The sequence below is a fragment of the Hyaena hyaena genome, unplaced genomic scaffold, assembly GCF_003009895.1.
Source record: "Hyaena hyaena isolate Hyena2069 unplaced genomic scaffold, ASM300989v1 scaffold_311, whole genome shotgun sequence".
Classification (NCBI taxonomy): Eukaryota; Metazoa; Chordata; class Mammalia; order Carnivora; family Hyaenidae; genus Hyaena; species Hyaena hyaena.
In genome coordinates, this window is record NW_024080944.1 from 2,029,045 (window position 1) to 2,042,803 (window position 13,759).

The following is a 13,759-nucleotide window of genomic DNA, read 5'->3' on the forward strand; positions in this document are numbered from 1 at the left end:
CCAGGCGCCCCTAAAGATATTATTAATATAGTGAAAACAATGCCCTACATCACACTTCACCACCTTTCTAACTCTTATTTATCCATCAAGACTAGCATTTCCTGGCTTTGCCAAACTCGGCATCCAATGGCTAACTTCCATATGGCCATTATCTTACAACGTCATTACTTCCCTACTAGAGCCCTTAGCCTTAAGTAGCTTACTACTGAAGAGTAAGAACTAAATTGCATTCATATTTATAAGCCCAACACCTAGGAGGGTTCCTGGCATATAATAGATGTTTTAAAAAATGCCTCCTAAATAAATAAGATAATGGGGTGCCTGGGTGGCTCAGTCGGTTAAGCGTCCGACTTCGGCTCAGGTCATGATCTCACGGTTCGTGGGCTCGAGCCCCGCGTTGGGCTCTGTGCTGACAGCTAGCTCAGAGCCTGGAGCCTATTTCAGATTCTGTATCTCCCTCTCTCTCTGACCCTCCCCTGATCATGCTGTCTCTCTCTCTCTCTAAAAAATAAATAAAACGTTAAAAAAAAGTTTAAAAAAAATAAGATAAAAAGAATGGCAAATGAATACATTTAAGGATGGATTATATTTCAAAAGTAGAAAGGATTAATAAAATGAAAACGTGACATATATTCCAAAGAGGAAGTTATCTGGAGATTATTTATAACAAGTATTTTAAAGATTCCATTCAAGTATGGAGTGCTTATTACTTTATTTCAAACTCTCTTTAAATTTAGAAATTGCGATTCTAAAATTTGTTCCAGATTAGACAAAAGTAATTTCAGTGAGTAGCAACAATGCCTGGCAAGTAGTAAATTCATCTGTTCATTTAAAAAATATTTGAAAGCCCGGTCCTCTGAGAGGTAGTAGGTTGATTTGAGACTATCAAGAGAGTTGATATTAGGACTTCCCAAGGTAGGAGGATCAAGGTCGATCCTCCATGCTTTGGGCTAAGACTCCAAATGACTCTATTCTATGACTAAGGGGAAACCAGAAAGACAGGCTCTCACAGGAACTGCAACTCAGTTTTAAATCATCTCAATCACTAAAGTGGATTGAGGTAATCCTGGTGTCTAGAAAAATGGAAGAAACAAACATAAATCTTATCCAGGGCAAGAGAGTGCTAAGTTAAGGCTCTCATAATTTCTACACACAATTTTCCAAATACTATGTCTAGCTGATATACATACATATGCATACGAATAAGTAACTAGGCTCACCGAACTCATCAAGTTGTATATATTAAATATGTTCAGCTTTTTGTATGTTAATCATACATCCATTAAGCATTTTAAATTTAAAAGAAATGCAATAATCAGGCATCTGAGGAAACAAAAGAACATGAAAATAGAAGAGAGGGAAAGACAGAGTCCAGAGGCGACAGACACTAGAATTAATAGTCATGGACTTTAAAATACCGTATTAATTATGTAAAGATAAAACTTCTAGAACTAAAAAATTAATAACTTAATGGATGAGTTTTAATAGCACATTAGAAGCAGCTTAAGAAAGAATAGATATGGGAGAGAGGTTAGAAGAAAATATCCAGAATGAAGTACAAAAAGACAAAAGAATGGAAAATATGAAAGAGTGAGAGACAAAGGGGACCTTTAATGAGAAGGTCTAACATGCATATAATCCAGTTTTCTAGGAGGAAAGGAGATAAAGAGAATGGACTAGAAATGACTTTTGAAAATAATGGCTGCAAAATTTTTAATATCAACAGAAGCAATAAATTCAAGGTTTGTAGGGTTACAAACCTCAAGTAGGCTGCCACTCCTAGACAATAGGTGCAGAAAATGTACTTGATAAATTCAACTTCCACTAATAATAACAAGTCTTGGAAGGGACACCTAGGTGGCTCAGTCAGTTAAACATCTAACTTCAGTTTAGGTCATCATCTTCCAAGTCGTGAGTTCAAGCCCCACATTGGGCTGTAGGCTGACAGCTCAGAGCCTGGAACCTTCTTTGAATTCTGTGTCCCCATCTCTCTCTGCCCCTTCCCTGCTTGTATTCTGTCTGTCTCTTTCTCTCTCTCTCAAAAATAAACATTAAAATTTTTTTTAAAAAAGTCTTAGCAAACTAGGAATGATAGAGAATTTCCTTAATTTCAGAAAGGTTATCTTTTTTTTGATGTTTATTTTTTGAAAGATAGCACGTGCGTGAGTGGAGAAGGGGACAGAGGATCTGAAGCAGGCTCTGTACCAACAGCAGCAAGCCTAATGTGGGGCTTGAACTCACAAACTGTGAGATCATTACCTGAGCCAAAGTCAGACAGATGCTCAACCGACTGAGCCAACCCGGTGCAAGAAAACCTACTACATGGGCACCTGGGTGGTTCAGTTGGTTAAGCATCTGACTCTTGATTTCAGCTCAGGTCCTGGTCTCACAGTTCCTGGGCCTGAGCAGTGTGTTGGGCCCTGCACTGACAGCACAGCACAGAGCCTGCTTGGATTGTCTCTTCCTCTCTTTTTGCCCCTTCCATGAGCACACTCTCTCTCCCAAAATAAATAAATAAACATTTAAAAAGAAAAAGAAAAAAAAAACCTACTACATATTCTTACTAAATGGTGAAATGTTGAAAGCTTTTGTTCCAAGATCAGGAATGAGAAAAGAATGTATGTGGCCATCCCTTCTAGACAATATATACTAGAAGTTCTTGCCAATGTTTAAAAAGAAAACTCATATTTCTTTATCATATTGTTATGTTAAAGAATTACAAATTAAGCCAGTGAGATACTACCTCACACCTATTAGAATGGCTAAAATCCAAAACTGGTATCAATTGTTAGCAAGGATGTGGAGCTCTCATTCATTGTTGGTAGCCAGGGTATAAAACAGTGTAGGCACTTTGGAATACGGATAGGCATTTTCTTGCAAGGCTAAACATAGTCTTATCTGATCTAGCAACTGCACACCTAGGTATTTACCCAAATATGCTGAAAGTTACGTTCATAAAAAAACCTGCACACAAACGTTTATAGCAACTTTATTCACAAGTGCCAAAAATTAGAACAAGCACTGTCCTTCAACAAGAGATTGGATAAACGAATTGTAACAACCTACGCAGTGAAATAACTAATCAGTGACAAAAAGAAATGCGCTACCAAGCCATAAAAAGACATGGAAAAACCATTGTGTTGTTGATTTTGTCAACTGTTTTTCTATTTTCTGTTTCATTAATTTTCATGCCAATCTTTATATTTCTCCCCTTCTGCTCCTGTGGGTTCAGTTTGCTATCTTTCGCCAGTGTTTTAAGGTAGAATGTTAGATGCTTTGTTAATATAGTCTGTATACATGGGGCACCTGGGTGGCTCTGTCGGTTGAGTGTCCAGCTTTTGATTTGAGCTCAGTCATGATCTCACAGATTGTGAGATTGAGCCCTGCGTTCGCCTCTGGGCTGACAGCTCAGAACCTGGAGCCTGCTTTGGATTTTGTGTCTCTTTCTCTCTCTGCTCCTCCCCTGATCACACTCTGCCTCTCAAAAAATTAAAAAAAAAAAAAAAGTTAAAAAAGTTTTTTAAGTATACTAATTTCCATATTTTTAAAATTTTTTAATGTTTTATTTATTTCTGAGAGAGAGAGGCAGCGTGAGCAGGGGAGGGTCAGAGAGAGAGAGGGAGACACAGAATCCGAAGCAGGCTCCAGGCTCTGAGCTAGCCGTCAGCACAGAGCCTGACATGGGACTCGAACCCACGAACTGTAAGATCACGACCTGAGCCGAAGTCAGACGCTTAACTGAGCCACCCAGGTGCCCCTGATTTCCATATATTTTTGAACTCCCCAAATTTCTTTCTGCTAATTATGTTTAATTATGTTTTTAAGAATTTCATTTTATTTATTTATTTTTTTTTGTGGTTTCCACATTCTTTTTTTTTTTTTTTTTACAAATAGTTTATTGTCAAATTAGTTGAGAATTTCATTTTATTTTAATGTTTACTTATTTATTCTGAGAGAGAGAGCAAGGATGAGCAGGGGTGGGGCAGAGAGAGAATCTCAAGCAGGCTCCACATTTTGACAGAAGAGAGCCCAATGTGGGACTCGAATTCAGGTGAGATCATGGCCTAAGCTGAAACCAAGAGTCAGAAGATTAACCAACTGAGGCACCCAGGTGCCCTATAAAGATTTTATTTTTAAGTAATCTACACCCAACGTGGGGCTTTGATGCCCAACCCTGAGATCAAGAGTCCCATGGTCCACCTACTAAGTCAGCCAGGAGCCCCATATCTGTTAACTATGTTTAACTTCATTCATTATCAAAGAAATATTTTGTATAATTTCAGTCCTTTTAAATTTAGTAAGGCTTGTATTATGGTGTAGCATGTGATCTATCCTGGAGAATACCACATGTGCACTTAAGAATGCATATTCTGTTATTATTGGAGATCTCTATAAAAGGTCTAGTTAGTTTATACTGTTGTCCAAGTTTGCTATTTCTTTGTTGAGCTTCTGTCTAATTGTTTTATCCATTATCAAAGTGGAGTGTTGAAGTCTCCAACTATTACTTTTGAATTGTTTACCTTCCCCTTTAATTCTGACAATTTTTGCTTCATTTGTTTGAAGCACTGTTACTACATGCATATATGTTTATAATTGTTATATGTTTCTGATGGAATGACTTATTACAAAATGCTCTTCTTTATCTCTCGTAACATTTTTTGTGTTAAAGTCTATTTTGCTAATATTATAGCCACTTAGTTTATGGATGCTGTTTGCATGAGAGATCTTTTCCATCCTTTTACTTTTAACTGATTTGTATTTTTGAATCTAAAATATTTCTCCTATAGACAGCATACAGTTGGATCTTCTTTTTTTTATCAGTCTAAAATCACAACAAGAGATCATGATTTATGTACCAAAATGGCTAAAAAAAATCCCTGGTAATATCAAGTATGATAATAAATGAAATAAGAAGTCCTCTCATTGACTGACATTGACTGACAGTAGGTATGTAAACTGTCAAAAACTGTGGGAAACCTTTGACATTATCCACTAAAGTTGAAGATATACATATCCATTCATGCCCTAAAAATTCCATTCCCATGTATAGATGTAGCAGAAATGCATTTATATGTACTGCAGTGACAGTACAATTTATAATAGCCCCGAACTAGAAATAACTCAAATGTACATGAACGAAGGGATAGAGATAGAATCATACACTGAACACTAAATAGCAATGAAAATGTAAGAAAATTAATTTATGCCCAATATGGGTATATTTCACAAATATAATGTTAAAAGGTGTCAGACACAAAAAAATAAACATGAATTCCATTTATCCAAAATTCGAAAAAATTCAGATAAAACGAAAAGATAGTGTTAAGAAAGAAACATATCTGATACACAGTTTCACAACGTTCTGTTTCTTGATGCAAGTAGTGTTACACAGGTGTTTTGCTCCAGAATGTATCACTGACTGGTATATTTTTGTTTGATTGGGTTTTCTGTATATGTTATAACTCATAATAAAAAAGGCTTAAAACAAACTAAGTAAAGATTCCTTGTATTCTATCCCAATATGTAGTGGACATAATTTTCCCTCAAATAATCAAATTACTATCTTTATTCCTTTAATTCTTTTTTTTTTCATTATATTAACCACTTTACTCTTTTGTTTTATTGTTTCTTTTTTTTCTTAGTTTATTGTCAAGTTGGCTTACATATATCACCCAGTGCTTTATTCCTTTAATTCTGTATTTCCTGTAGTCTACACCCACACACATACAACGCACACACAAAATCTTTCCTTACCTCAACCAGGTTCTGTAAAATCCAGGCCAATCTCAAAGAAACATGCTGGTTTGTGAAACTGAACAAACTGACTGCTAAAAATCGTTTATTTCTAGTGAAAAGGTGCAGCAGTCGGCAGGAACTCTGTATTAGCTAGTAGGAAAAAAGATATTTTAGGAAAATGCACTTAATGGTGTTTGATATTTCTATATTAATTCTACACATATGAAAATAAACCCGATAACAAATCATTCAACAACTTCTAGTGTTCTCGGCACCTAAGAAAATGAAGTAAAGCAGTATTACCCCAAGTGGACGACATTTGCATTCTAACATGAGATATAACACATTTACTATGATCTTCTTTAATAAACACAAAAAGCTCAAGATAAAATCTTTTAAAATAAAAGGGAGAGGGACGTCTGGCTGGCTCAGTCAGAGAAGCATGTGATTCTTGGTCTCAGGGTTGTAGGTTTGAGCCCCACACTGGGTGCAGAGATTACAAAAAAAAAAAAAAAAAATAAAAAATAATAAAAATTTTATTTAATGTTTTATGTATTTCTATGTGAGANAAAAAAAAAAAAAAAACTTAAAAAATAAGAAAAAGAAAGGGAGAGAGTAAAGGCATAAGACTATATTCCTATTAGAAATATATTTTTAGGGGCACCTGGGTGACTCAGTCAGTTAAACATCCAACTTCAGCTCAGGTCATGATCTCACAGTTCATTGATTTGAGCCCCAAGTCAGGCTCTGTGGTGACAGCTGCTCAGAGCCTGGAGCCTGTTTCAGATTCTGTGTCTCCCTCTCTCTCTGACCCTCCCTGCTCACGCTGTCTCTCTCTCTCGCTCTCAGAAGTAAATTTAAAAAAAAAAAAACATTAAAAAAAAGAAATATATTTTTAATGAGGTAACTATTAACCCATAAAGGAAATTCCCCTACACATCAAGTACCTAAAATTGGGATGTATGATTTCATTGGACACTACCTATACTTAACAAAATCGAAGATGAAATATATATAGCTTTAAATTTACTTTTTAGTAAGCAAAATCTTTAATTAAAAAAAAAGCCTCTCACAGAAAATCTGCTTTGAGTTTTAAGGTTTGTAATACATAGTAAAAATACACACACACACACACACACACACACACACACACACACACATCAAAAATAAAAACTCTATCCTGCCACCGACTACAAGAATGGAGACGGACAATTCAACTTTTGAGCCTCATGTTTTACAGAATATTCACTTATAGAGAATTTACCCCCTTCTTGCATTTTCTCCTCTGTTATTGCCCACTCCTTCCCTAAAAAATAAGGGTGTATTTACTAAAGATGGGTGTATTTACTGAAAGATGGGTGTATTTACTAAAATAAGTGTAACAATCAAGAGAATGTATAGACTCAATTCTCTCTACACTTCAGTTTTGTCTTTTTTTTTAAGTTTATTTATTTTGAGAGAGGTAAAGAGAGAGCGTGGGGGAGGGGCAGAAAGAGAGGGAGAGAGAGAGGATCCCAAGCAGGCCCCACACTGTCAGTGCAGAGCCCCATGTGGGGCTCAAACTCATGAACCTATGAGAGCATGACCTGAGACGAAATCAAGAGTCAGGAGGCATTCAGCTACCTAGCCATCCAGTGCTCCATGTCCTTTTTTTTTTTTCCTCTTCTTTTTGGTGAAAGCACTTAAATCTACTCTTAGCAAATTTTAATTATATAATACAGTGTTATAAATTACAGTCATCATGTTATACATTAGATCCTCAGACCTTATTCATCTCATAACTGAAAGTTTGTACCCTTTTAACTTCCTTTTCACCTTATTCCATGCTCAAACTTCCTGTTTCTACATATTTGGCACTGTTTAATAAAAGATAAGACATCCTTAAAGTATCTAACGGAACCACCCATAATCCTTCCTCTGATGTGTTATATGTTAAAGAATGCTTCAAACTGAAAGAAGTTTTTTCTCCCTTAGAACACTATACCTTCCTCTATTTAAAAAATTAGATTTAATCTTTCAGGGATCTTCTATTAAAATGCAGATACCTGGGGTCAGGGAGCACACAAAATTATTAAGAGTTCTAATACCTGTACTTTTTTCTTAAAGTTTATTTATTTATTTTGAGAGAGAAAGACAGAGAGCACATGCAAGTGGGGGAGGGGCAGAGAGGGAAGGAGAGAGAATCCCAAGCAGGTCCGTGCTGTGGGCTCAGAGCCCAAAGTGGGGCTCGGCCCCACAAACTGTGAGATCATGATTTGAGCTGAAATCAGGAGCCAGAAGCTTCACTGACTGAGTCACGCAGTGCCCCTAACACCTGTACTTTTAATTCACATACAGTTAACATTTTGTTGTCAATGTCCTGGTTGTGACACTATGCTATAGTTTTGTAAACAGTTACATTGAGAGAAACTGCAGAGCCTATAAGGGATCCCTGTATTATTTCTTACAACTGCATGTGAGTCTATAATTGTCTCAATTAAAATTTCAACTGAAAAAAATGTATGTCTCAAAGTCTTTGAGGGGCGCCTGGGTGGCTTAGTCGGTTGAGCGTCCGAATTTCGCTCAGGTCATGATCTCACGGTTCGTGGGTTCGGGCCCCGCATCGGGCTCTGTGCTGGCTGCCAGCTCGGAGCCTGGAGCCTGTTTCAGTCTGTGATTCCCTCTCTCTCTGACCCTCCCCTGCTCAAGCTGTCTCTCTCTCTCTCTCCTAGAAATAAATTTAGAAAAAAAAAAAAAAGTCTTTGAAAAATGATAAGTGCTGTGAAAGAAATAAAGGACAGAGACTGGATTGGGGGCAGGGGGTGAAACTACTCTGTATAAATAGGATGGCAGGAAAGGCCTCACACAGAGGAGGTGGCAGGTGAGCTGGGCCTGGAAGGATGAGAGGAATCCAGTCCTGAAGGCAGGAGAGCCCCTTGCAGGTACGAAGGCCTTAAGGTGAGAGACAGCTTGGGTGCTACAAGAACGGAAGCAGGCTCGCAAAGCTGGGGCTGAATCCTCAGCAGCTTCTGGGAAAGGGTCAGAGTTGTGGATGGGGCCAATCCATGGTAGGGAGTTAGGATTTTATGCTAAAAGCAGAGAAGCCTTAGCAACCATCAAACAAGCATCAGAACAACAGTGAGAAGAAGCATGGCTGCTGGGAAGACTGGAGGAAAACAATGGTGCCAGGAGATTGCCAACACATTTTAGTTACTTCACTTTGTTGCCTGGAGCTAAACGTGGCTAAACTGATGACTTTGGTGCCATCTCTGGCATGTACACCCTAAACATTTCCAGGAGCCTCAGTCAATAAACCATAAGCATCTAGGATAGGATGGGTGCAGGGTGGGGTTCCTCCACTGGCAGGACAGTCCCTGGAAGAGCATGTGCTAACCTGTAAGAATCCATGCACATTTTTCTCCTAAGAGAAGCCAAAGCTTACATGATGCACATGTTCAATATTGAGTAGAAAAAGTGCTTTAAACACTGAGTTTTGTGCTCGAAGTCAATTTTTACTATTTTTTTTTTTAATGAGAAAGACAGAGACAGAATGTGAGTGGGGGAAGGGCAGAGAGCGAGGGAGACCCTGAATCCAAAGCCGGCTCCAGGCTCTGAGCTGTCAGCATAGAGTCTGACACAGGGCTCAAACTCATGAACCAAGAGATCGTGACCTGAACTGAAGTCAACCACTTAACTGACTAAGCCACCCAGGAGTCCCTGAAGTCAGTTTTATATCATGATTTGAGATTTGGTGTTCATATTACAAAAGTAAATGTTTTCAATGTCATGACTTATTTTTAAAGGAATAAATGTTTTAAACCTCACTGATTAACCTAAAAAAAGCTTGATAAATTGACCAACTTAAAACTAAATTATACATTAAGATGTAGAACTATACATTATAAATTAGTGTCACTTAATTTTTTAAATTAAAAAAAATTTTTTTAAGTTTATTTATTTTGAGACAGAGAGAGTGAGTGGGGGAGGGGCAGAGAGAGAGGGAGAGAGAGAATCCCAAGCAGGCTCTGCACTGTCAGCACAGAGCCTGAGGTGGGGCTCAAACTCACAAACCATGAGATCATGACCTAAGCCAAAAATCAAGAGTCAGATGCTTAACCAACTGAGCCACCCAGGCACCCCTATAAACTGTATAATTTTAAATTATACCATTCAAAGTTCATGACATTTTCTTATACTCATTTTCAGCTCTTTAATCACTCCCTCTTGTAAACAGCATCTCTCAGTACTCACTCTGACAAATTATTAAAGCAAGGTACATCTTCATATATTAAACTAACAAAAGAAAAACCAATGTGGGTGACATTACAGCAAAAGTGTTTCTTTCACTCATGCACTACTGTCATATTCTATAATATATTCATATTTGTTTTCATATAAAATTAATGTCTCCAAATAGTTATTGAGTAAAATCAATGCTCCAGATACGCCTTGCAGCACCATTCTGTACAAGCACCCTAACTGAAAAGGCACTTAGCTGTGTGGTATTATAATATGTAAAACTGCAATATGCAATATTAATTATAACATCACAGACTGCAGATCTGGCCACATTTGGAAAACTGTCTTACCCTCTGACTCAGTAATCTCACACTTATGTTGCCACCACCACTGCTGTCACTGTCATAGTCAGGATCACTGTTATTTGCTACCACGATGTGACAGGCATCAGGTGAAGAGCTTGTGGCCATCAGATAGTTATGTGTCTCAATATCCATTCTCCACTTTTATAACAAAAGATGATGAAATCTGGACATTTCTCTATTTTTTCTGGACATGGTCTACTTCTCCAAGAATGGCAATATGAATTCTCACCCAACATGAGAAACTGTGGTTTATCCTAAACCTCAGGTCCTCCTGAAGTGTAGTTGTTAAGTACTTTAGTCTACCACATGTACTTCTGGGTAGCTATGATTAAGTTTCCCTGATGTGAGGAGTGTACATCTGTGTATTCTCTTCTCAACAGTCCAAAACTGCTCAGGTAGGAGATTATACAGTTAAGAGACATTTACAGGGAAAATAGTAATATCTAAATCCCAGAAGATAAGAAAAAGTTTACCTTCATAATGAGTGAATTATTCCAAGATTTTACAAGCTCAATGGCTCTTAGATCTTGCCAACTAATGAAGTTGTGAAAATGATTTCCCGTTTTCCTAAGAATGATAAAAAACAGTATTCTGAGACTCAATATAAATCAGAGGCTATATTAAATAACATTATTCTGAGACTCAATATAAATCAGAGGCTGTATTAAATAAAAGATCTTTCACAAGAGAAAACAAAATTAAAGGCAACACTGGAATCTCAAAGTAGGATTTAATTAGATGGGGCTTGCCGAATGATTTTTTCATTTTATAAACTGAACACATTTTGTAACAATTATAATGTGGTAAGTAATATGATGTAATGTGGTAATATAATGTGGTAAGTAATATAATGTGGTAAGTAACTCTACATCAAATTCTATCAAAAAAGATATTCTTTTTAAAGCAGTACAATGTGCATATGTCTACAACAAAACCCATCTAATGAAACGGCCTTTAAAGACTTGGTTACACACTTTAAAAAGCAAGAAGCCAATGCTTCCTCCCTTCATTTTACTTGATACACACAATCATATAAAAACATATGTACCTACACAGAAGAGCTGAAATATTGCCTGAACCTATTTATATACCTCTCAACTTTAGGACTGGCTTATCCACTGGTAACCTACCAAGTTTATCAAAATTTGTTCAATAAGACAAAATTCAACGAACTCTGGGTCAACACTACAATATAAGTACAGAACTAAGAAATACCATAGAAATAAATCATTTTTCTTTTTGGTTCCTGCAAATTCAAACACTGATATCTAATAATCTTCAATATCCAACTCAGGCTTGCTTTCTACCCTATTTCAGGTGCCCTCCTGTGTGAGTTTGACCACATTCAACTCCCTAAACTGTTATTTCCCATATTTCTTAAGCAGTCCACACCAATGGGCACATCCTCAATTATATTACCTGGAAACATTCGACACTCGAAATTTTAACATTCCAATGTATTAGTCAACACATTTTGCTACTCTTTCAGTTCTCTCAGTCTTACTCTCTAAATACCTTCCCTTCAGGGGCACTGGGTGGCTCAGTCGCTTCAGCATCCAACTCTTGGTTTCAGCTCAGGTCATGATCACACGATCTCATAGGTTCACGCCTGGCTCTGCACTAACAGTGCAGAGTCTGCTTGGGATTCTCTCTCTCTCCCCATCTCATTCTGTCCTTCCTCCACTCGCGCTATTTCTGTCTCTCTCAAAATAAATAAATAATCTTAAGAAAAAAATAGCTGGTGCACCTGGGTGGCTCAGTCGGTTAAGCGTCCGACTTGGGCTCAGTTCATGATCTCGCGGTTTGTGAGTTCAAGCCCCACGTTGGGCTCTGTGCTGATAGCTCAGAGCCTAGAAACTCCTTCAGAATCTTTGTCTCCCCCTCTTTCTACCCTTCCCATGCTCATGCTCTGTCTCTGTCTCTCTCTGTCTCTCAATAATAAAAATATTTTAAAACTTTTTAAAAATAACTTATGTTCAAACTCACTGTAACCTTTAATCCCTCAAACAGTCCCTTGTCTTCCTACCAACCTTTCTCAGGCTTCCATCCTTTCCTGAATCTGATGATCTAGCACACTCTCTACCCTGTGACTCTCTTTTTAAAAACTGTGGTAAAATATATAACATAAATTTGCCACTTTAAGCATGTTTAAGTGTGCAGTTCAGTGGCATTAAGCACATTTCACAATGTCATATATTACCATCACCGTTATTTCCAAACATTTGGGTTGTTTCTACCTCCTTGCCTTTGTGAATAATGCTGCTATAAACACTGTTATGCAAGTACCTATTTGAGTCCTTGTTTTCAATTCCTTTGGGTATATGCCTAGGAACAGAATTGCTGGGTCATAATGTAAGTCTAGTTTTTGAAGAACTGCTGAACTTTTCCCCACAGTGCTGCACCATTTACACTCTGCCACCAGTATACAAGAGTTTCAGTCTTTCCACACCCTCACCAACACTTGCTGTTTTCCATTTTTTTAATTATAACCATCCTGGTGGGTGTGAAGCGGTATCTCACTGTAGTTGATACATGTTTCCCAAGGACTAGTGATACTGTACAGAATCTTTTCATGTGCTTATTGACTATTTGTATATTATTCAAGTCCTTTGTCCATTTGTGAATTGTGTTGTTTGTTGTTTTTGTTGACTTGTAAGAGTTCTTTATATATTCTAAATATTAATTTTTTATCAAATACATGATTTGCAAATAAATATTTTCTACCATTTTGTGAGGGTTCTTTTTCACTCTCTTAATAGTGTCCTTCCCCTTCGTTTTTCACCTGTACTAATGAGAATCACAGCATTCACCTACGTCATGAACATGTTACTTCTTTTTCCTTCAGTGATCCAAACAGTTACCATTATCATTAGCACAAATGTAGTCCTCTATCCTAGATGGAATTACAAACCAAACACACAAAGATGCACACCGAGACACACACCTTCCATATTACAGGCTATAGTCAGTTTCCAGAAATCTAACTACACATTTAAGACACCAATGAATGTAAATTTTTCCGGACACATTTTTTTAAATCTCAGACTCACAACCCTGAGATCAAGACCTGAGCTGGGATCAAAAGTCAGATGCTTAACCGAAGGAGCCACCTAGGCACCCCACAGACATATTTTTAAAATGCAAATTGTACATTATGTCAAAATAATTTCAACATGGCTTTATTTTTTTATTTATGATTAAATTTGGAGCAATTTTTATGCTTCAGAGACTTCCAGCAGTTAAGAAAATTAAAGAAAAATTAGTCGTCAAAAATATGAAAATATCTTAATGATGTTCTCTGATGCATAAAAGTTTTTGATATTGATGAAGTCCAATTTATCTATTTTTTGTTTTATTAACTGTGCTTTTGGTGCCATTTAAGAAGTCAATGCTACATCCATGGTCATGAAAATTTTTCCTCCATGTTTTCTTTAAAACTA

General features: G+C 37.1%; 1 protein-coding gene across 3 annotated transcripts in view; it reads right to left on the reverse strand.

Annotated features, from left to right (window-relative positions):
* GK5 (glycerol kinase 5) overlaps positions 1 to 13,759 on the reverse strand; it is a 78,694-nt gene that overhangs the window by 47,379 nt on the left and 17,556 nt on the right. For 2 of the 3 annotated variants that reach the window (XM_039248558.1, XM_039248561.1), the window contains exons 4-5: positions 10,793 to 10,886; positions 5,755 to 5,886 (exon numbers count right to left, since the gene is read on the reverse strand). In XM_039248558.1, coding sequence (XP_039104489.1) covers positions 5,755 to 5,886; positions 10,793 to 10,886 — 226 coding nt within the window. The remainder of the gene's footprint in view (positions 1 to 5,754; positions 5,887 to 10,792; positions 10,887 to 13,759) is intronic. The other variant, XM_039248559.1, reaches the window with a different exon arrangement.